The 24371-nt window shown below is 35.0% G+C and overlaps 1 protein-coding gene across 6 annotated transcripts in view; it reads left to right on the top strand.

Moving 5' to 3' along the window:
- The window catches only part of Mybl1 (MYB proto-oncogene like 1), a 40125-nt gene that overhangs the window by 5332 nt on the left and 10422 nt on the right, over nt 1-24371 (top strand). For all 6 annotated transcript variants that reach the window (XM_069990835.1, XM_069990830.1, XM_069990833.1 and 3 more), the window contains exons 2-10: nt 5513-5618; nt 5958-6029; nt 9465-9557; nt 12726-12946; nt 15211-15385; nt 17239-17313; nt 17685-17789; nt 21880-22113; nt 23053-23421. In XM_069990835.1, coding sequence (XP_069846936.1) covers nt 5513-5618; nt 5958-6029; nt 9465-9557; nt 12726-12946; nt 15211-15385; nt 17239-17313; nt 17685-17789; nt 21880-22113; nt 23053-23421 — 1450 coding nt within the window. The remainder of the gene's footprint in view (nt 1-5512; nt 5619-5957; nt 6030-9464; nt 9558-12725; nt 12947-15210; nt 15386-17238; nt 17314-17684; nt 17790-21879; nt 22114-23052; nt 23422-24371) is intronic.

Below are 24371 nucleotides of genomic sequence, written 5' to 3'. Positions count from 1 at the left end.
ACCCGTGAAAAGCATGCTTGAGGGTTATTTGGGTATCAGGAAGTGGTAATGTTGCTGGGGGGCATTTCTAAGAAAAACAGACACCTCATAGAACCACTTTTGTGCTGAATTTTAAAAGAATGTTTGTTTCATCAGGTTCTGCTTTTTAAAATTCTGCCACTTGGAGGTGCATTTGGATTCTGCAATTTAACAAATGGGAATGCTTTCTATCTCTTCCTACTGGGACTTTTTGTTGTTAAAAAATGTACTCTTTCTCATATTCACTTTAAGATTTCATCTGTATTGAGGAAGATGAAAGTTTTGGTTGAGATGAAAGGAAATGATGTATTTTTGGGATACAGAGCACTTGGAAGAGATGGAAGGACAAAAAAATATTTAATGACCTTACAAATATTTGAATGGCAGGAACACTGCTTGATTCTTTTTTTTTGTTTTCTTTGTTATTATTATTTATTTTTATTGTTAAGGTGATGTACAGAGGGGATACAGTTATATAAGGTAATAAGTACATTTCTTGTCAGTACATTTCTTGTCAAACTTGTTACCCTTTCCTCATTTTTCTCACTTTCCCTCTCCCCCTCACTCCCCCAAGTTGTACCGCTCATTTCCAACATATTGTCTTGTGAGTATAACTGTTGCATTGGTTCCCCCCTTGTCTGTTTGATTCTTAAAGGTGAACATGACATAGTTTTTGCGCTCTTGAATTTACTGTGTAGTTGTAGTTGGCTAGTGATAGGCATTAAGCAAAGACTAATGATATTCTGAATATGGTGCTTTATCTGATTTAGTAGGTTACTTAGAAATTTAGGAAGTCATTGGACATTAAGGCATCTCTTACTTAAGCATCTCTTACTTAACAATTTATGTTTAACCACTAACATTTGTGATAGCTGAAACTGGCTGCCAGTTATATATTTTCTTTAGTTAAACCTGGCATTTGGATTCTGAAACAAATAGTTAAGGACTGGATTATTGTTACATATGAATGTTGGCTTCATGGAAAGATACATTGAGAAATTAAAGTATATTAAGGTGTGTGCTGGTAGCTCACAGCTATAATCGTAGCTACTCAGGAGGCTGAGATCTGAGGATCCTAGTTGGAAGTCTGTGATACCCTTATTTATCCTCAAATATCCAGGAAGAAGCCAGAAGTAAATCTGTGGCTCAAGTGGTCAGGCACCAGCCTTGAGCAGGAAAAATCAAGAGTGTGAAGCCCTGAGTTCAAACTTAGTACCAGCGTCCCCTGTGGCCTCTCCCCATCAAAAGCATTGAATTACAGAAGTGGATAAACAGGAGAATATAGTATCTTGGTGTATTGCCTATTTAACTATGAATTTTGGTCCTAATGGAATTGACATGTCAGAGGAAATATCTGCATATAATACATATTGGAGCTAGGCCTTTAGTTTTTGCAATTTGATTGAATTATTTATATGTTTCACTCATATGTTGTTATTTAAACGTCACAGCATCAGTACACTTTTATATTTTACTAATTAATTTGTTTTTGATGGCACTGGGGATTGAATTTAGGGCCTTGTGCTTTCTAGACAGGTGTACTACAACTTAAGCCTTGTTCCCAGCCTTACATGTTCTTAACTATATCCCATCTTTAAATGAAGAATGAAGTTTTGGAAAAGTTAAATCTAGTAAGGCAAAAGTAATTTTGAATTCTATTAGGTAATCAGTTACGTAATGTTAATATTGAATCACTTTTTTGTGCCAGGTGTTACATGTTTTTCTTTATCCTACAGCAGTACTATAAGATATGTGGTATTATGTTCATTTTACAGTTAAATCCCTGACATGTTAGTATGTTCAGGCTCATTACAAAGTGAGCAGATAAGTTAGAACTAGCAGCTTGTTCTGATTTTAAAATACATTTGAGATTTGTCTTTAGTATCTTTCAGCTTCCTGGTATTCTTTCTCTTTTTCCAGTGTGTTCTATGTAGTAAAATAATTTAATCAGTGGATATTAAAGTTCAGCTGTGACGTATTTGCTGTGACTGTTGACAAAGTTATTTGTTTAAGTCAAAGTTTTCTGTGAAATGGCAATATTAATAACACTTGCTTCTTATGGTGGTTATGAAATTTTAAGAGAAAAAATTCATAGTCTGTTACAACGTCTGATATTTAAATAGTTTTAAATAAACGTCAGCAGCTCATGTTATCTTCAGATGCTCATAACTTTATTCCATAATCTTCTGGCTACTAAAAATCTTGTAATCTTGTAATTCATTTTATCGTGGAGACCTACCCCTTTGGGGGCCTCTTTAAAATTGTCTTTATAAAAAAAACTATATGAACTCAGTTTCTTTTGTTCCTTTCCTCACTATGCTGATTTTCCTTGGGTCATTTTATGATCCCAGCTATTCTTTGTATGCTAGAGATTGCCAAAACGGTCTACTCTGGATTTCGTGTCTTACCAGAAGATTTATATACTCTGTTGCCTTCTAGATGTGCTCTGTAGTACCTGAGCAGACAACCAGCTCTTGACATGTGGCTAGTCTGAATTGTGATGTACTCTAACTACCAAATACAATAAGATTTTGTGTGTGTGTGTGTGTGTGTGTGTGTGTGTGTGTGTGTGTGTATGTATGAGAGAGAGAGAGAGAGAGAGAGAGAGAGAGAGAGAGAGAGAGAGAGAGAGAGAGAGAGAGAGAAAGAGAGAGAGAGAGAGAGAGAGAGAGGAGAGAGAGAGAGAGAGAGGAGAGAGAGAGAAAAAGAGAGTGTGTACAGGCAGGGGATTGATCTCAAGGCCTCACACTTTTCACTTGGCTTTCTTGCTCACAGCTGGTGCTCTACCACTTGAGCCATACCTCTAGTCTGTTCATTGAATATGGAGTCCTGAAGACTTTTATTCCCAGACTGGCTTCAAATCATGATCCTCCATGTCTCAATCTTCTGAGTAGCTAGAATTACAGGTATAAGTCACTGGCATCCAGCTACAATCAGATTTTGAAGACTTTAGTAAGAAAAAAATATAAAAAATTCATTCATAATTTCATATTGGTTGCATATTAGAGTGATAATATTTTTATATATAATTTGATAATACTTATTAAAATTTCTTTAAATATGTGGCTACTAGAAAATTAACGTATGTGACCTGCATTGTATTTCTTTAGGACAATTCTGTTACAGACACATAGACCTGTATATTTCTCAAGCACCTTGAAAATGCCTAGTCAAAAACTATTTTCTCCATTCTTTTTTTCCTTGCAAAGTTTTGTCTCTCCATCTGTCTCTTAGTGAATACCTCTAATTATATAACCCAATGTCAGAAAATTTGGAGTGATCTTGGTGCCTTCTCCTTCCCTGTCTTTCATCTCCATCAGTTGCAAAATTATTTCTTCTTTTTAAAAATATTTTTGAAAATATTTTTGATTTTCATGTACTTTTTGTTTACCATTTTCACCTTGGTTCATTTTGTTTTGGGCCTTAGGTTTTGTCACTTTTTTCTACTAAGTAAAAAAGTAAAATTCATCCCTATTTTCTTTTAATATTACTGTGGTTTCTTTTTCTTTTTTTGTATCTGACCTGGGGCTTGAAATCAGGCCCTGAGTACTTAATGTCCCTGGATTTCTTTTTGCTCAAGGCTACCACTTGAGCCACAGCTCCACTTCTTGCTTTTTTGGTAGTTTATTGGAGATAAGAGTCTCACGATTTTCCTGCCTGGGCTGATCCTCAGATCTCAGCCTCCTGAGGAGGTGGTAGGATTACAGGTATGAGCCACCATCATCAGGCTGCAGTTTCATTAAAAAAAAAAAAAAACATTATTAATACATATCTGGTCTGAATTTTTTTTTAAAGTCAGGATTTATTTTAGTCCTTAAAAGTGACTACCAATAATCGTATTTATGGAAAAGAAAATCTGTCCTAGTCCACTGATTTGAAATGTTACCACATGGATGTATTTTTTTCTGAATATTCTGTCCATTTATGTGTTTGGTTATTTATATGTCAGTACCATTCTGTCTTTTTAGAAAATTAGTCTTATATTAGTTACTACAGAGGGAGACTTCACTGTTTAATTTTCAAACATGTTTATAATACCTCTCAATAGTCTTACCTCTCTTATCCTGCTTTGTATTTTTTCTTTCTCTACAGTGTAGTGTGATAATTAGGCAATGGCAAATCTACCATTACTCTTTAGAACTTTTCTGGCTGCTATTATTTCTTTATTTTTTTACATATGAATGATAGAATCAGCTTGTCTAATTCATTCCTGAAATCAGATGGTATTTTCATTAAAATTTATGAATTAACTTTTTTTTTTGGTTAGTCATGGGGCTTGAACTCTAGGCCTGGGCACTGTCCCTCAGCTCTTCAGCTCAAGGTTAGCATTCTACTACTTGAGCCACAGCACCACTTCCAGTTTTCTGGTGGTTTATTACAGTTAAGAGTTTCCTGGACTTTCCTGCATGGGCTGGCTTTGAATTGCAATCCTCAGATCTCAGCCTCCTGAGTAGCTAGGATTACAGGTGTGAGCCACCAGTGCCCGGCCTGAATTAGCTTATTAATTTGTGCATCTTTATAGTGATTGTTTTCTTACTCAAGCATGTGGTCTAAATATAATACTTTCATCTGTTCAAATCTTCTGTGTTTAATATTAGTGTTTTTAATTTACTATACCTAGATTTTTTATTTTACATGTTAAAATTATTTCTAGATATTTAATCTTTTTTGTTGTTGGTTTTGTTAATGGATCCTTTTTTCTGTTTGTTTTTTGTGGGGTTGTTTTGTTTGTTTGGTGGTATTAAGGTTTGAACTCAGTGCTTTGTGTTCACTAGACAGATACCCTACTGCTTGAACCACACTTCTAGCTCTTCTGTCATGGTTTTGAAATAGCTATGGTCTGTCTTTATTTATTTGTAGTACTGGTGTTTGAACTCAGCAACTTGTCCTTGCAAGGTAAAACATTCTACTATTTGAGCCAAGTCTTCAGTCGTTTTTGCTTTAGTTATTTTCCAGCTAGGTCTCAATAATTTTCCCTGGGTTGGTCTTGGACCAATCCTACCTGCCTCTTCCAAGTAACTGTGTAGTTTATATTTTAACATTTCCATTTGTCATGCCCTAATGATTTATTTCTCGTGTTTTTATGATGATTATTAAGTAATCTTAGTAAGAGGAACAATTTCACTTTCTTGCTACCATACTTCTGCTATTAATTTTTTCTAAAACATGTGCTTTGCTTTTGTTCCCCTAAAGTCTTTTAGATCTTTATTCTTTAAAGATTAAATAAAGAATATATGTCACAGTCATCAGAATGACATAAAAGATTATTACTTAGCTCTGGTGACATAACCAAACACTTCTTTTTGTTGTCAGTAAGAACTATTGCTCTTTGCCTGTATGACTTAATTTAATATTTTGAATAATCTCATTGATTATGTATTGTTTATTCTGAGTGGCTTCTTCAGTCATACCTGCAAATACAAATTCATCAATTGAATTAATTTAAATGAAATTCATGATTTCACAAGTGTGTTGTTGTTGTTGTGTTTTGTAGTGAGGATGAGGATGATGACCTTCAGTATGCCGATCATGATTATGAAGTACCACAACAGAAAGGATTGAAAAAACTCTGGAATAGAGTAAAGTGGACAAGAGATGAGGTAGTTATCCGGCAAGGTTTACTAGTTACATACTATATATATTAGTTACAACTATATATATTAGCTATCTATATAGTTAATAGATGATATTTCAAAAGCAAAATACAAGGATAAAATTACCTATCAACTAACATTCTTTAATTAAGGACATGAATAAGCTGGGTGCTATTAGGACTGACAGAGTAGTATAGTAAATAGAGGAATTTGTATACTAGTTTTAGTCTTTCTAAAAGTGATGAGCAGATATGACTAGACAGAGCTGGAAAGTTGTCTGTATTTAGGGATGGAGGAAAAGGGAGAGGAACAATTTCTAATTGCTATACCTGCTTTATTTAATAGGATGATAAATTAAAGAAGTTGGTTGAACAACATGGAACTGATGATTGGACTCTAATTGCTAGTCATCTTCAGGTAAGTAAAATATCAAATGATATTTTTGATATGACTGCTTTCAGGACACCGGGTTAAATTTTTTATGAGCTATTACATTTATAGTACATATTGAGTAACTCTAATCCTAAAATCCAAGCTCAGAAGTGCTACAAAAGCCAAAGACTTTTTGAGTTCTGGCCCAGCCCCACAAGTAGAAGATTCTGTACTTATGTAATAGGTTATTGGGAAAAAATGCAGGCCCCCTAAAAATAACATATAAAATTACTTTCAGGTTATGTGAATAGGTATATATGACACATGAGAATTTGTGGTTAGACTTGTGTCCCATCTTCAAGAAATATTATTATAGGCATGCAAATATGCCAAAAATTTTTAACGATTACTACTATAAGAATGATATTAAGCTTGAGTAGGGCTTCACAAATCTTTTGATATATGGTACAACATTTTGAGAGAATTTAAATATTGAAATATTTTGACAGCTAAGTAGTTAGAATCAGGAAAAATTATTAAGATTGTCATATAATGCTCAAATGAAAAAAATAAAGCAAAGGATCCTAGGCCTAGTATTTCAAGCCTGTAATCCTAGCTTCTTGTAAGGAAGCATGGATTGTGATTTGAAACCAGCCCAGGCAAAAGTTTATGAGACTTTATTTGAACCAGTGGCTGGACATGATGGCATGCATCTGTCATCCTAGTCTGAGGGGCTGGGTGCAGTGGTGGGGCATCTGTCATCAGTTACATTGGGTGCAAATAGGATAATCACAGTTTAGGCTAAACTGGACATAAAGAAAGACCAAAACTATTTTAAAAATAATCCCCAAAGGGGATGTCTGTCAAGCAGGCAGAGTGGGGAAAAGCAAAGGACTGGGCATTTGGCTCAAGTGGTACTATGCTTTAACAAGCAGGAGGCCATTTGTTCAATCCCTAGTACCACCAAAAATGATGCTTATTGTTCGTCGTATTAATACTTATATGCTTTTTATTGGTATGTAATCTTATAGAATATAAAATATTTTTGTATACTCACTTATTACTATACTGAGAGGGATTAGGCAAAAAACTCAAATTTTGATAAGAACTCCTTTGATTTTAGAAACTGTTACCTGTGTTTTTTTCTGTATTGTCATATGCTTCTCAATGCAACCTGAAAATTGAGGCCAAATAAAGGCATTAGTCTGAATTGTATTTATTAGCTCTGCTAGCTGGAAAAGAGTTACTTAACCTTTGAACTTCAACTTCCTTATATCTGATATGTGGATGATACTAAATATCTATTATCATTGTGATTATTAAGAATAACAGATAATATTGAAATAATTCCTGACATTTAACAGATGTTCAAGAAATGGAAACTAAATGAGAAAAGTTATTTATGTTAGCTTTAATATAGAAATGCTACAAGGGCATGCAAGAACGTGTCCATTATTTCTAAGAAAATAGTCTTAAATGAAATGGCATTGATGTACAGAAACCATAAAGAAGCTCAGTTTGAATAAAAATAACTGGAAGTCTATTGGTACAAAAACTTGGGCAGACAAAATATTTTTATTCCTTTTTGGGGTTTGAACTCAGGTCCTCACCCTTGCTAGTCAGATGCTCTACCATTTGAGTCATACCCTTAGTCCTTTTTTGCTTTATTTTTTGAATACAGTCTCATGTTTTTGTCTGGGGTTAGCCTTGGGCTATGCCTCCCATGTAGCTGAACTTACAGACGTGTACCAGCATACCAGAATTATTATAAGCTTGATACTAGGTCTTGGTAACTTTTTGCCTACTAGACTCAAATCATCCTCCTAACTGTTACCTCCCAAGTAGCTGAGATTGTAGATGTACGTGACCACTTGTGACTATTCCTTTATATATTTCTAGATTAATTATTTTGTATATGACCTAGTAACTTTTTTGTGTGTTTATGTGATAGTAATGCAGCTTGAGCTGGACGGTTCTCAACTAATTTTTTTACTCATGACTGGTGTTCTACAGCTTGAGCTATGCCTTTACTACCAGCTTTTTTTTTTTTTTTTGTCAGTTGTAGGGTTGAACTCTGGGCCTGGGCACTGCCCCTCAGCTCTTCAGCTCAAGGCAAGTGCTCTACCACTTAAGCCACAGTACCACTTCCAGCTTTTTCTATTTATGTGGTGCTGAGAAATCCAACCCAGGGCCTCATACATGCAAGGCAAGCACTCTACCCTGAGCCACCTTCCCAGCTTTTTACTGGTTACTTTGAACCTGGATTGCTTTGAACTTTGATCTTCAAATCTCAAGCCTCCTGAGTATCTGGGAGTATAGTCATGAGCCATTGGTGCTTGGCTGAACTAGAAACTATAAAATACAAGTCAGTAAAAAATATTAAGTATTATTATTATGATCCTAGTAATGCATTGTAATTACCAGGTCATGAATAGATTAAAGCTTTTGTTTTTCAGTCATTTGGGGTTTGAGATACTTCTCATTGAAATTCCTTATTCTGATAAATTCATTTTTCTTTAAATGTCAACTCAACATACATAATTGCATATGAAAACTTGTTTTCTTGATAACTCAGTGAGGGGTCAGGTCATGTACTAGTCTAGTCTTAACTTAGGAGTTTTAACTATGGTGCTATATGAGTCTGGACTACCATGCTGTTTTTGACTTCTTGTCTGCTTTGTACAGTTTTTGTACTATCATTTAGTCCTTAATGCTAGATCCTTCTCTATGGGATTTTCTGTCATGGCTTTGCTGCTTGCTGTGTTATAAGGCATATTATAGATACATACTTGATTTGAAATGCATTGTTTTAATTTGAGTCTAAGTTTTGCTGATAAATAAAAAACTGGGATATAGGCATGTAAAAGAATATATATCTAAAAATTAATACTAAATACACATTTTTTTTTATGGCAGCTCTCGGGCTTGAACTCAGGGCCTGGGCACTGTCCTTCAGCTTTTTTGCTCAAGGCTAGCACTCATCACTTGAGCCACAGCTCCACTTATATCCTTTTTTTTTTTTTTTTTTTTTTCGTGTATATGATTAACTGGAAATAAGAGTCTCAGAAACTTTCCTGTCCAGTCTGGCTTTGAACTGTGATTTCAGATCTCAGCTTCTCCAATTGTTAGGTTATAGTCATGAGCTACCAGCACATTTTTTTTTGTTTTTGTTTTTGGGTCCAGTCATGGGGCCTGAACTCTGGGCCTGGGTGCTGTCCCTCAACTCTTCAGCTCAAGGCTAGCGCTCTACCACTTGAGCCACAGCGCCACTCCCTGCTTTTTTCTTTTTGCTTATGTGGTGCTGAGGAATTGAACCTAGGGCCTCATGCATGCAAGGCAGGCGCTCTACCACTGAGCCACCTTCCCAGCCCCCCAGCACATTTTTTAAACTATGATTTTGTTCTTTGTAAGAGTATGTCAGACTTGACTTGCCTCTGGAAGATAGTTATTTAATAACAACATTGACTGAATTTTTTTCAGAATCGTTCTGACTTTCAGTGCCAACATCGATGGCAGAAGGTTTTAAATCCGGAATTGATTAAGGGTCCTTGGACTAAAGAAGAAGATCAGAGGGTAATATCTTCATATTCTTTATGCTCATCACTGAGTAGGTAGGGTAGCTTTTTTTCTTAATAATATTTTGTTTTAATATATGAAGTATGTATTTAAACACTGAATTTTGCTCTTTAGAGGCAGTTTGCATAAGAATTGAATATTGACTTGTAAATTTTTTTTTTTTGGTTCCTGTCATGGGGCCTGAACTCTGAGCCTGGGTGCTATCCCTCAGCTCTTCAGCTCAAGGCTAGCACTCTACCACTTGAGCCACAGAGCCACTTCCAGCTTTTTTTTTCTGCTTATGTGGTGCTGAGGAATCGAACCTAGGGCCTCATGCATGCAAGGCAAGCACTCTACCACTGAGCCACCTTCCCAGCCCCATTAATTTTTTTTAATTGAATCAAACCAAGTATATGTACAAACCATTTTTGGGGGGAGAGCAGTATTGACGTTTGAACTGAGGGTTTTATACTTATTAGGAAAAGATTGTACTGATGTGAGCTATATTAGTTAAGGAAGACTGATGTGACTGAATGTCATTTTTGTGGGGTACAACAGTCTTGGTTTTTTGTCCTGGGCTTGCCTTACACTTCAGTTCTTTTACCCATACCTCTTTCACAGCTGGGATTACAGACATGTGATACCATATATGGCTTGTTTGTTGGTGTTGCTAACTTTTGTTCCTAGGCTAGCTTTCAATTGTGATCCTTCAATCTCTGCCTTCTTCATAGCTAGGATTATAACTTGGGCCACCACACCCAGGCACATATAGGCCCCTCCCTTTTTTTCTGATAGTGGTTTGCAAAGGAAAAAACAAAAACAAACCTGACTGCCATGACCAGTATGAAGCATAGTTTCCTGTCAAAAATTGAAATATAACAGATTTTGTGTGTGTGTGTATGTGTATATGTGTGTGTGTGTGTGTGTATGACACTGAGGCATTGAATCCAGATCCTCATATATGCTAAACAAGTGCTCTGCCACTTGAGCCATGCCCAGAGTCAGAGTCCTTTTGTCTTTAGTTTTTGTTTTTGTCAGTCGTGGGGCTTGAACTCTGGGCTTGGGTGCTGCCCCTCAGCTCTTCAGCTCAAGGCAAGCGCTCTACTGCTTGAGCCACAGCACTACTTCTGATTTTCTAATGGTTTATTGAAGATAAGAGTCTCAGGGACTTTTCTGCACCGGCTGGCTTTGAACAGATCTCAGCCTCCTGAGTAGCTAGAATTACAGGTGTGAGCCACCTGTGCCCAGCTTTAGTTTGTTTTTTAGAGAGGGTCTCAGTGTCTTTTTCTTGGCTCTTCTCAAACTTGGCTGGCCTGGCTCCACCTCCCAAGTAGTTGGGATGATAGGTGTGATTCATCATGCCTTGCTTAAAAATACTTAATTTTACATTTGATAACTAGATGTAGGATGCCATTCTTTGTCTTTAATGAATCATATGTGTGTGTATATACACATGTACACACATGCACACACACACAAAATTAGAGCATCATATTTCCAGAAGATTTATAATTCAGAGCTAATATTTTTTGTGTAGTAAAAGTTGGAGAGGAATAGACGTTTCTGCCCTCCAGAGGGTATTGCTCTTGAGTTGAGGCTCCTTAAGGCCTGCCTGTTAACTAAGATAGTTGGGAGCAATTAGAGTATCCTTACTAGTGTATTCTGATGACTGGATCCATGCTACTGTGCAGAACAATTTAAAAAGTTGCTTCACAGGCCATACCTGGCTGAACCATTAATCTTCACAGTAGGTTCCCTGAACCAGGCCACAAACATTTCAGGCATGTCCTGAAACTCCTTGAACTCTCCAGCTACCTGTGATGGTATCCATGATCCTACTTAACGTCCCTCTTCCCCCTGCCCCTATTACATCTTGGGCTCCTGATTCTCTTCAAGTCACCTTGGCCTCTCTCTTCAACTTTCTATTGAAGTTTAAAGTTGTTCTGGTCTGTTGAAAAAAAAAGTTGCTTCAGTAGGCTCAGTAATTATCTGACTTACTAATCTGATTTGTTTAATGATTGACACAAGTTTTAAAATGTATGGTATTATTTAAACATGTATATACTAAATCTTAAAATTTCATTTTTAAAACATTATATATATATATATGGTGAAATGGATATATATTAAAGTTAAATGCCCCTCTACTAGGTTTACAGTGTCTTATTTGATAATGAAGCAAAGTGGCAGTGAGGTAAAGTAGACTGGGAATAACTATTTTTGCAAGTTTAGGTAAAATACAAACAAACCTAACCTGTGTGATCTGTATTTTTCAGTTAGGGAGTGGAAGAAATGAAAAGCCAGACTCATTTCCTTCAGACTGATCTGTTTGACTTTCTACTGAAGCTTTTTTTTTTTAAGATATAAAGTAGAAAAGACATGAGTCTCAATGTCTTTAGCTATTTCAAATTAATTTCTATTAAATGAATTTAACTTATGATTCATTTTGATTAGTTTTGATAACTTGGGACTCAATTTTTGCACATGTTGAATGCTGAAGGTTAATATATCAATAAATTATTTTTAAAATAATTTAAAAATATATTTGCCAACTATAGTTCCAGCTAGAATTTAATGCATTTATTTAAAATGATGTTTTTGGCTGGATGTAGTGGCTCAAGCCTATAATCCTAGCTAATTGAGAGGTAGAGATCGAAGGACTACAGTTTGAAGCCATCCTGCTTCAGAGTTTGTGAGATTCCATTTCAACCAGTGGCTCAGTGTGATGGCATGTGCCTGTCATCCCAGCTACACAAGAAGCACATTGGCTGGGCACAATGGCATGTGCCTGTCATCTCACTTGTGGGGAAGCACAGGTAGGTACATTGTAGCCCAAGCTAGCCCAGGCATAAAATGAGACCTTATCTTGAAATAACCAGCACAAAAAGGTGGCAGAGAGAACAAAGAGTGGTAGAATACCTGCCTTGTATACATGCAAGGCCTTGAGTTCAAACCCCCCAGTACTGCCAATAAAATAAAAATCACATTCTTAATGTCTTTTTTTTTTTTTCCGGTGGTGGTGGTGGTGGTGGTGCTGGTGCTGGTGCCGGGGATTGAACCTAGGGCTTGCACATGTGAGACAAAACGTTCTCTCACCTAGCAACATCCGCAACTCTGCCTTTCTTGAGTTAACTTTTAAAATTGTTTCTAAGTAATGCTTTTTAAAACTTTGGTTTTGTTTCTTAGGTTATTGAATTGGTTCAGAAATATGGACCAAAAAGATGGTCTTTAATTGCAAAACATTTAAAAGGAAGAATAGGCAAACAGTGTAGAGAACGATGGCATAATCATCTGAACCCTGAGGTAAAGAAATCTTCCTGGACAGAAGAAGAAGACAGGATCATCTATGAAGCACATAAGCGGTTGGGGAATCGTTGGGCTGAAATTGCCAAACTGCTTCCTGGAAGGTGCTTATATAAATGTGTATACAGTTTTTTGTACATAAGAATAATCTGTACTCTTTTAGTAGTAAATGCAGTACCCAGCCAGGCTCTAGCAACTCACACCTGTACTCATAGCTACAAAAGAGGCTTAGGTTTGAGAATCATGGTTCAAAGCCAGCCAAAGAAATTAATTACCTAAAAAATGGAAGTGGAGCTATGGTTCCAAGTGGTAGAGCACTAGCCTTGAGCAAAAAAGCTCAGGAACAGCACCCAGGCCCTGAATTCAAGCCCCACAACAGATAAAAATTTTAAAAATACACATATAGCACCCTGTCTTTTATTTGTAATTAACATTTTAGGCTACATAATACAAGCATCTTTTTGGGACAGTTTGTAATAAATTCCTTGGTAAGTAACTCAATTGCTTTTTTAATGAAAGCTTTTATAGCAGTAAGTTATACAATGACATGATAGACCTTTACATTTATGTGAACAATTAATATGCTTCCCAAATCATGTTTGCATATCATTGCCAGTCAGGCAGACTTTTCTATAAATTCTGTTGGAATGAATTGTAAATCAGAGATTTCTTTTGGTTCAGATACTATGCACATATTCAGAGAAATACAAATATACTGGCTGAGATAAACTGCTTGTGACAGTAGGTTAGGAAAACTCAGTTCTTAATAAATGATGGTATGATGTAAGTCATGGAATTAGTGGATATATCTATGTGACTAAAATACAGCATTTTCATCCATCATAGGCAATGTTGAGTTTGTTACAGTTTACCTTGCATTGGTTCTTAGTACTTAGTATGGCAGACTAAGAACCTTGGGGAATTCATAGCTCCTTACTTCTGAAATTACACACTTGTTTTATATTGTGTAATTGCTATATAATACTTTAAAGTATATTGTTTTTTATATGTATTCTAATTATATAATTGGGAAATATTAACAAGTAAACATTACTGTCTTTGTTTTATAGATAAGAAAATTAAGGTAGTGTTCACTATTTTATGTGGGTTACCAACTCTGGACTAGTAACTTCTGAGTTTCATTCTCTAATACTTTTTTTTTTGGTGGTTCTAGGGTTTGAACTCGGGGCCTCGTGCTTGCTAGGCAGGCATGTTACCTACTGCTTGTCCCATGCCCCCAGTGCTTTCTGTTTGAGTTGCTTTCCATACAGTTTTGAATTTTTGCTTGGGCTGGCCTGGACCTAAATCTTCCTACTGACGCTTTCTGCATAGCAGAAATTACATATGTAACACATTCTATCCAGCTTTTTTTTTTTGGAGATGGAATCATGCTACTTTTTGCTCAGGTCAGCTTTGAACCTTGATCCTCACAGTCTCTGCCTCCTTAGTAGCTGGGACCGTAGGCATGAACCATTGCTCCCACATCTTCTGCATCCTTTTTCCCCCCCATAGAATTGGACCTAGTACCTTAACATAAAGCAGATTATCAGTAAATGTATATTTTGTGTAGGATAGAATTTACATTACAAAGGATTTACATTTTATAAAGACAACATAGGTTAAAAGTGAATCAGTGAGTTGTTTTTGTCCTAAGAAGCAAAAAGGAATACTGGGATTTTGTAGTTTGGGTTTTGCACGTGCGTGTGCACGCGCGCGCGCGCGTGTGTGTGTGTGTGTGTGTGTGTGTTTGGTTTGCTAGGCAAGCACTTTACCATTTGAATCATGTCAACACATTGTTTTGTTTTTTTCATGATATATTTGGTCTTGACTTAAAGGCCTTTACCCTTGCTGTATACTTTACCTAGAATTTTTTTTTCTGTCTTTTTTTGAGACAGGATCTCATTATGTAGCCCAAGCTGACCACAAACTTGGATCCTCCTGCTTTAGCTTCCCAAGTACTGGGATTACTGACATGTGCTACTATGCCTAGCTTTTTTTCCTGTTCTTGTAAAGCAGATCTTGGCTTTGCTATCATCTTACACAGGGCCTTCCTGGACCACCTAATAAAATAACCTGAGTTAGTTACTTTTCTCATCTTACTTTAATTATCTTCATTGGACTGCTATTTTTCTTATTAGTTTTCAATTCTTCCTTCCTTTCCCATGGCTATACTTCCAATGAGAATGTAAACTCCATGATCTCTTTTGCTTACAAGTGTACCTGCCATATAGAAATACAATTTAGAATTTTAAAAATATATTTAATTTCACCAGTTCTAAAATTTTGTTGTAAGTACCTTGTGCATATTATATAGTATTAAATTTTGTGAAATCCTTTTTCTCTTTTTAAATTTGTCTTTTATTCTTAGGACTGATAATTCTATCAAAAATCATTGGAATTCTACTATGCGAAGAAAAGTGGAACAGGAAGGCTACCTACAAGATGGAATAAAATCAGAACGATCTTCATCAAAACTTCAACACAAACCTTGTGCGACTATGGACCATTTGCAAACCCAGAATCAGTTTTACATACCTGTTCAGGCACATATTTTTAATATCTTTATTATTTAAACATTTCTTTAGTAGATATATATGAGAAGGTGTTTGATTTCTTACTAGGATAAGTAAAACTCAGTTGGGTGGGGTAGACAGGATTTAAAGGTCCAAACTAAAAGATATGCCATAATTTTGGCAAATAGATTCTAAAAAACTTATTAACATGTTTCTTTTTATATGTAATTTTTACATTAAGAAAAGTAGTATGTATATGTACTAATACTCCCAGTTCTTTGCCTCTTCCTTTATGATTTAATTATCATGTGTGCTTTAATATCTGTGTAATTGTAGTATAGCTTATCTTGTAAGAACTAGTCAAAAAATAAGTAATCATTGGGGTTCAAAAAATACTTGATTTTTGATGTCATTCAACTTGCTTTCTCCCCAAATGACCAGTCACTTGGATGACTTTTTTAGACAGTCATTAAGGTAGATTGCCCAAGCTCAAAATGGGCCAACTGTATGTTGCTCCTTGCAGTGCATTTCCCGCGTAAAGTTCAGCAGTCTTCATAAGGCTTGTTTATCTTTACCTGTTTTCCTATTATCTGTCTATCTGTTTATCTATCTGTCTTTCTGTCTGTCTGTCTGTCTGTCTGTTAAATGAGGAACAGTTCTTGGTTCTTATCAAATAAAATGTAAAGACTAAATCAGAGATGAAGGCAGATATTTAATTTGTTATCAGTACATCTCTTAAAAGTATGTGAATAATTCTGATTGTTTTTCCTAGCTAGGTAACAGAAAAATCTCGGTTTTCCTATCTTTCTTCTCAGAGCATGGATAACTGGGTACTGGAAGTTGGTGATAAAAATTTGTTATAATCTCCTTAAAGTCCAGCTTCCTGTGGACTCATCTCTTTATGGGATATTTAGGAACACACTATGTGTTCTCCAGAAGATAGTATATATAACTCTTCCACAGGAAATTTTTAAAAATATGTGGGAAATAGCAATACTATTATCTGATTGGCTGATAAAACCAGGCTAAGTAATTCTCAAATTTCCTGAACTTTATAGTTTTCTCAATGTAGATTCTAGGAACAGCAATGTATTTACTAGATGTGAAATCAGTGGAAATATGAATTGGAAAAATTATTAGATATTCAAAGTGGTTTTGTGTGTGTGTGTGTGTGTGTGCGTGTGTGTGTGCGCGCGTGCACGTGTGTGTATGCGTACCCGCGCCAGTCATGGGACTTTAACTCAGAGGCTGGGCACTATCCCTGAGCTTTTTTGCTCAAGACTAGTACCCTGTCATTTGAGCCACAGTTCCACTTCCAGCTTTTTGCTGGTTAAGTGGAGATAATAATCTCATGGACTTTCCTGCCCTGGCTGTCTTCGAACAGGATCCTCAGATCTCAACCTCCTAAGTAGCTAGGATTTTGAGCATGAACCAGTGGTACCCTGCCAAAGTTTTTTGTTTTTGCCAGTTCTGGGGCTTGAACTCAGGGTCTTTGCACTGTCCCTGAGCTGCTTTTGCTCAAGTCTAGCACTCTACCACTTGAGCCACAGCACCACTTCTGGCTTTTTCTATTTATGTGGTACTTAGGAATTGAACCTAGGGCTTCATGCATGCTAGGCAAGCACTCTACCACTAAGCCACATTCCCAGCCCAAAGTTTTTTAGTGTTAATATTTTATAACAAATTTTGTTTGCTTTAGATTTAATTTTTTAAATAGCATTAAATGTACAATAGTAATGCTTTATTAGAAAAAGTAATACACAGGTTGAATATGATCAAAGTACATTATGTGCATGTATAGAAATGTCATAATGAAATCCCTTACTATGTATAATTTAATACCTGCCTATTAAAAAAATTATAATGTTTTACTTCCTTTTTAGATCCCTGGTTATCAGTATGTACCACCTGAAGGCAATTGTGTAGAACATGTTCAGACTTCTTCTGCCTTTATTCAGGTAACTTATTTATAACAGAAAACAAAGGAAATACTTTTAAACAGTTAAAAAAGTCAAATGTTGCCCATTTCTCCATAAGTTAAACTGAGATTAAAACAATATTATCTGCTCTATCCAGTAGGAAGAAACTTTATTAGAGGAAATACATTTTAGGTTGCATAGGAGAAAAAATTAGAAGCTTAATATTTTTAAGTATATTTTTTATTGTTATTGTAAGGGTGATATAAGTCAGGTAATGAGTACATTTCTTTCTGAACAGTGTTGAGTCTTCCCTTGTTTCCTCCCAGTTTTTCCCTCCCAACCCTAGAACACTAATATTTTAAAGTAACTTGGTAAGTAGTCTGTTTATTTATTTATTTATTATTTTGTAGCAACCCTTTGTTGATGAAGATCCTGATAAGGAAAAGAAAATAAAGGAACTGGAGTTGCTTCTTATGTCAGCAGAGAATGAAGTTAGAAGAAAGCGACTTCCTTCTGTAAGAAATAGACTTAAATGTTTAGATTTTTATTGTTTGAACTTTTGATACAGACACTTTTATAGTTATCACTAGCTGTAAAGCCTTCTCTGACATCACATTTTAATATAAGCTAGGGCTAGGGATGTGGCTTAGTGATAGAGTGCTTGCCTAGCATGCATGAAGCCCTGGGTTCAGTTCCTCAGGATCACACAAGCAGAAAAAGCCAGAAGAAGTGCTGTGGCTCAAATGGTAGAGTGCTAGCTTTGAGCACAGAGAGGCACAGGAACAGAGAGGCTAGGTCCTGAGTTCAAGCCCCAGGACTGGGGGAAAAAATGGAGTAAGCTATTTTAAAATTTGCGTCTTTGAGATGGACTTATTGCTATATGCATTGATGAGCATATGTTACGATATTCTTTATTAAGATACTTGTGTTTAAAAGGTTGGTTTTTGAGTCGTAAATGTCAAACAGACCTTAGGTAAAAATCTTTAATAGATAGGCTTTGGTTTTATTTTAAACGTTCTATGTAATGATGAATTTAATAAGAAAAAGGTAAGCCTAGAAAGTTAGGAATTTAATAGATGTAGGAAAACTTTTAAGCTCCTACATCACTTTTATTTTCTCTGAATTTGTTTCCCTGTTCTATTTAGAATGTAAATTCAGCACCTGGAAAAGTAATAGCATTACAAATATGTAGAAAGAGACCATGTAGACTTTATGTGCTCTATTAACTCTTTCAAAAGAAGAAATTTTACATGAGTGTTGAGTTTTGTTTGGTAGGTGTGAAAACTGTTGCCTGAGATTTGGTTAGTGAAAATAACTAGTATTAGAATAAATGCTTATTCTATTAGAATTAACTACGCCATGTTGTATGGATTTAAAAAAGGCATGTTTAAGCTGGGTGCCAGTGGTTCACGTTTGTAATCCTAGCTACTCAGGAGACTGAGATCTGAGCATTGCAGTTCAAAGCCAGCCTGGACAGGAAATTCTGTGAAACTCTTATCTCCAATTAACCATCAGAAAACTGGAAGGGGCACTGTGGCTCAAGTGGTAGGGTGCTAGCCTTGAGCTGAAGAGCTGAGGGATAATGCCCAGGCCCAGAGTTCAAGCCCCACGAATGACCAAAAAAAAACAAACCAAAAAAACAAAAAAGGCATGTTTATATTTATATGATATTTTTTAAACTTTAATAGCTTGAGCCATTTTTATGCTTACAAAAGGGTTTTCTTGAACTGAGGTTGGGTAGCTTGGTAGTATAACAGTTGCCTCATATGCCTAAGGCATTGGACTTAATCCTAGCACCACAACAATAATCTGAGATTGATTTTTTGATTTAAGTCTAAAAGAGAGGCCAATACATTTAGAGTGACTGTTCAGTATTACTATGATAAGAATAATTGGAGATTTTGGAATAGTGCTATGAAGCAACTGGTGATATCTTTACTAGTTAAGAAAATATTAAGAATGGCATTCATTTATTGTTATAGGTCAATTATATACTATAGAAAAAGCATTTTTGTTTTGAAACTAAATAAGCCCATAAGCAAGAGACTTATGGTAATTTTAGTTTTAAGAAACCACAAATAATAGTTATGGCTGGAGAGAGCACATTTTAAACATACCGCGTTTAAAATATTTTAGAGTTTTTTTAGGGTTGAGGGTGTAACTCAGTGGAAATATTTGCCTAATATGTGCAAGGCCTTTGTTCCATTTCTGAACTGTAAAATGAAAACAAAACACATTTTTAAACTTTAAAAATGGCAGTTTTATTTTAATTTAAAATGAAAAGTATAAGTAGTTAAAAAGAATTAGCATTTTGAAGTACAATAGAGAAAATGATTCCTTTTTGGAATCTGTTATCTGAAATCCACTCTTATAAAGATCTGATAGAATAAGTATATTCAGTATTGAATTCAGAAGGCAAATGCTTTAGTTACTAGATAGCAATACATATGTACTTATTTTAAGCCATTAGGTGATGATAATATAATCTCTGTCTTATTGAATATCCACTGTGTTTCACTCTTGTAGGTGTTTTATTTATATTCTTGGTAGTTCGCATATTATTTCTGTAAAGTAAATAAAACATTTTTTAGAGATTCAGAGTAAGGTCTCTATGATTGTGATGCCATGGTTTTTCTGTTGGGCTTACTGACCTCCCTTTGTCTTCTGAGTCTTTTTACCTGCTTGCAGACTCTTGAAAAGCAGTGGAAATTATCTTCTGAAAGTGATCATTCATTCAGAGAGTGACTATACTAGTAAAATTATTGTTTTATTTTATTGTTGGGAAACTTTAATACAATAGGACTTTTTTTACAACTTTTTTTAACCTTATTTACCTTGAAACTAAAAGATATTCATTGGATCATTAATTTGAAAAGAAAGTGAGTTGAGAAAAAGGAGTTACCTTAGATTGCATAAGGATGTTCATGAAGATTATTTTTCACATTCTACGCACATTTTCAAATATTCATAAAAGTTAAAGAGAACAGTCAAGACCTGTATACTAAGCACCCTCTTAGTTCTATAATTAATAGGCTGTTTTGTTTGTTTGATCTTGCCGCTATCCCTTTATCTTTTTAAAAAAATAAACAACAGTAACTGTCATGGATTCATTGTGACATTTCCACATGTATACAGTATATCCCGATCAACCCATTACTCACCCCTAGACCACTTTCCTATCTTAATTTCAGCAAGTTTCATTTTTCTATTTTCATGCATTCAAACTACTCTCATTTACTCTTGTTAGCTCTCTCCCCTCTTGCTCATTTTGGTAATTATTTTTGGTAGAAATAGGAATCATTTATTTAATGATTCTTATGGAATAGGTAATTTGCTTGCTATAATAGGGTAACTACTAATAACATTTCATTTTTGATGAAATTTAAAACTTAGTTCCTCATTTGTATTCACTACATTTTGATGTTCATATGACTATTAGTTCCCTTATTGAACAGGTAGTGATAGAGAATATTTTCATCATTTATTCTATTATACATTGCTATATGCTTTTTTTTTTTTTTGCCAGTCATGGGGCCTGAACTCTGGGCCTGGGCACTGTCCCTCAGCATTTCAGCTCAAGGGTAGCACTCTATCACTTGAGTCACAGTGCCACTTCTGTTTTTTTCTGCTTATGTGGTGCTGAGGAATCGAACCCAGGGCCTCATGCATGCAAGGCAAGCACTCTACCACTGAGCCACCTTCCCAGCCCCGCTATATACTTTATGTGTTATTTTTTTCTTCATGAGTCCAAGGTCTTTCTCCTCTTTTAAAAAAGCAAATTTATTATAAGATAATGAAAAATGGATCTTATAAGGAACTGCTTTAGGTGACTTCTCTGAAGAGATAAGTAACAAAGTACACACTGCTGTCAAAGAATTTACTCTGTATAGGAACATGACTAAGAAATATGATATAATATTTGTCATAAAAATAAGTCACAATGTTTTATTAGAGCATATAGATGAAGTACATGATTTAGAGCTACATGGTCAGGGACAGTTAACTGGAAAAAAGCCCATCTGAGTTCAGTCTTAGGGTATGATTATATATTAGCAAGACAGATAGTGTAGGACATTATTCTAACTGGATAAAATTACATATCATATGAAATAATTGCCAGTGTTTGAACTGTCTCTTAAAGGAAGAATAGGGCTCTTCCCCAGCCAGTGGTTAATGAACATTCTAGATAAAGTGAGCATGTATAAAGGTGTCTGGAGTAAGAGAACATCATTCGCTAGAGAATGACAAGTACTACACCTGAGAGTTGAGTGTAGTACTTATGAGTGCAAGTGTTGTGAAATCACTGTTGAAAAGAAAAGAGAAGCTAGATTTTAGGAATTTTAGGCTTTATGTTAAATATAAGTACTAGTTTTTATCTTACCATGATTGTATAAGTAATAATTTAATTAAAAAAATCTAGTCAAGACATGAGATTAATAAAAACAATTTTATACCAATGCTGAGGGAACACTATTTTTGCTGAAATGATATGAAGTGTGTTGTTATAAAACAGAACTTTTACTTGAACCCTGAGTTTGTTAAAATCTGAATTTATGCCTACATTGAGTAAGACAAATAACATTTAAATTTCTTTTGTACTTTTAGCAACCTGGAAACTTTTCTAGCTGGTCTGGTAGTTTCCTGATGGATGATAGCATGGCTAATACTCTAAATAGTCTTGAGGAGCATGCTACTGAGTTTTATGGTATTGATGAAAACCAGACTGTTTCTGCACAGCAGAATTCACCTACCAAGTTCTTGGCTGTAGAGGCAAATGCTGTGCTGTCTTCTCTACAGACCATCCCAGAATTCGCAGAGACTCTGGAACTTATTGAATCTGTAAGTAGAAACTGTAAGATTACTAAAAATTTAATGGACATTAACCAACTTTACAATTCATTTATGCATATATAAATTAAACAAGCTTTATACTTACATTAGAAAAAGTTGTAAAATTATATACTCAGAGTTAATAATTTGATGTATTCCTTCAGTTTATTTTAATTTTCTGAAAAAAATTAAATAATATTAAATAATTAAATAGAGATACATATTCAGAGTTAATTATTTGATGTATTCCTTCAGTTTCTGCTGTATACTTAGAAAAATATACACATTTGTGTATGAATATAAATATATATATTTTAATGAATATATTCTTAATGTATTTTTCTGTGGAAGACACTTAAATCATGAACATGTCTTTTAGCTTTTTAAAACTCTAATTTTAGAGACTTTATATTATAGTATCCTACCATATGAATCTAAGAAAGCTTATTTACTCAGTTATTCTTATTATTAGACATTTAGGGACTATCTACATTTTAAATATCCTTAATAACAGAAGATATTTATATACAAGTTTGTGCAAAATCATGATTATGTCCTTAGTTTAAACTGAATTTTTGCATCAAATTATATCACCATTTTAAATATGTTCATATTTATACCAGGTATTATGCAGAATTTGAAGGATTTTTCTGTTGTAGAGTAGAATATGAAATTTTATTATATGTGCTTTTTGATAATAACTTAAAATAAGTTGTTCTCATAAAAATAGACAATAAGTTTAATTTATTGAATTAGGTGAACTTTTGGTATTGTGAGGAAAATCATAATTTGTTCCTCTCAGATGCTTTTACTTTAAAAAAAGTTCAAAGAAAACTTGTTTCTACTGCTAAAAAATGAGTAAATATCTCAGTAGAAAGCATCATCCTATGTTGATTAGATATATTTAGGTTGCAACATTAGCTTTAGAAAGAATTTAATTTATTGCAGGATCCTGTAGCATGGAGTGATGTCACCAGTTTTGATCTTTCTGATGCTGCTGCTTCTCCTGTCAAGTCCACCCCAGTTAAACTAATGCGAATTCAACACAATGAAGGAGCCATGGAATGTCAATTTAATGTCAGTCTTGTACTTGAAGGGAAAAAGAACAATTGTAATGGTGGAAACAGTGAGACTGTTCCTTTACCATCCCCAAATGTGGTCAAGTTTAGCACTCCACCAACCATCCTCAGAAAGAAGAGAAGAATGCGAGTGAGTCAGTCCTTAGGCAATGAACTTGGTGACAGCTCATTCAATGATGGTGGTAATACAGCACTAAAACATACACCAGTAAAAACACTACCATTTTCTCCTTCACAGGTAATAATAATGCTTTTGTTTATGTTAACAAATGTTGAAAGTTTGATTAGAGTTTTAGTACTTTTAGTAATAGTTGACTATTTTGGTAAAACATAAAAATAATGTGTTTAAAAATGTACATGACAGTTTTAAACTCAGTAGGTCTATCACAAAGTATAGTAGGTGTGTTCATTATAGCATCATATAGTTTTCAGAGCTAAAAGGGAAGACTCAGCCAGCAACTGTCCCAGAAAAGTAAAATGATTTGCCCAAAGTTATGTAATACAGTGCTGAGATTGAGATCCAGTCTGATTCCTTGATCCCTAAGTGTTCAACAAATAAGCCTGAAATTGTATAAAGGGATCTCACCTACTTGGAGTAATTCAGATTTCAGTTTACCTATTAAATTTTCTTAATAGTTTTTTTTTCCCCTGGAACTGAAACTTGAACCTCAGTGTTTTGGTATTTTTGCATACAGGCTAGACGCTCTACCATCTGAGCCTTATCTGTATTTTCTTAGAATACTAGGAGAGAAACTTAGCTTATTACTGTAACAGTCTCATATTAGGAGATTTCTAGAGATGTCTGGAACTACTTTCTTCTTTAGTAATGTCCCTGACAATCAGATGTATGTATTAGGACAGTTCCTTATGGAGAACTTGCTATATATTCCAGGCTGCATGTTAAATACTTTTTTTTTAAACATCTCAGTTAATCTTCCTCCAGAAAAATTTTAGGAGTTAGGTGGAATGAAATTCTGAAATTAATAACACAGTTTAGGTCAGACTAAGATATGGAGCTGCTGTTTGTTGAAAATGTTTTGTTTTTTTGGGGGGGTCCGGTTGTGGGGCCTGAATTGTAGGCCTGGGCGCTGTCCCTCAGCTCTTCAGCTCAAGGCTAGTGCTCTACCACTTGAGCCACAGCACCACTTCCGAATTTTTTCTTTTTGCTTATGTGGTGCTGAGGAATTG

This window comes from Dipodomys merriami, unplaced genomic scaffold (genome assembly GCF_024711535.1).
Source record: "Dipodomys merriami isolate MVZ:Mamm:240054 unplaced genomic scaffold, mDipMer1.0.p SCAF_4, whole genome shotgun sequence".
Lineage (NCBI taxonomy): Eukaryota > Metazoa > Chordata > Mammalia > Rodentia > Heteromyidae > Dipodomys > Dipodomys merriami.
Note: the sequence above shows the minus strand (reverse complement) of the source record. Positions and strands in the feature narration are given on the sequence as shown.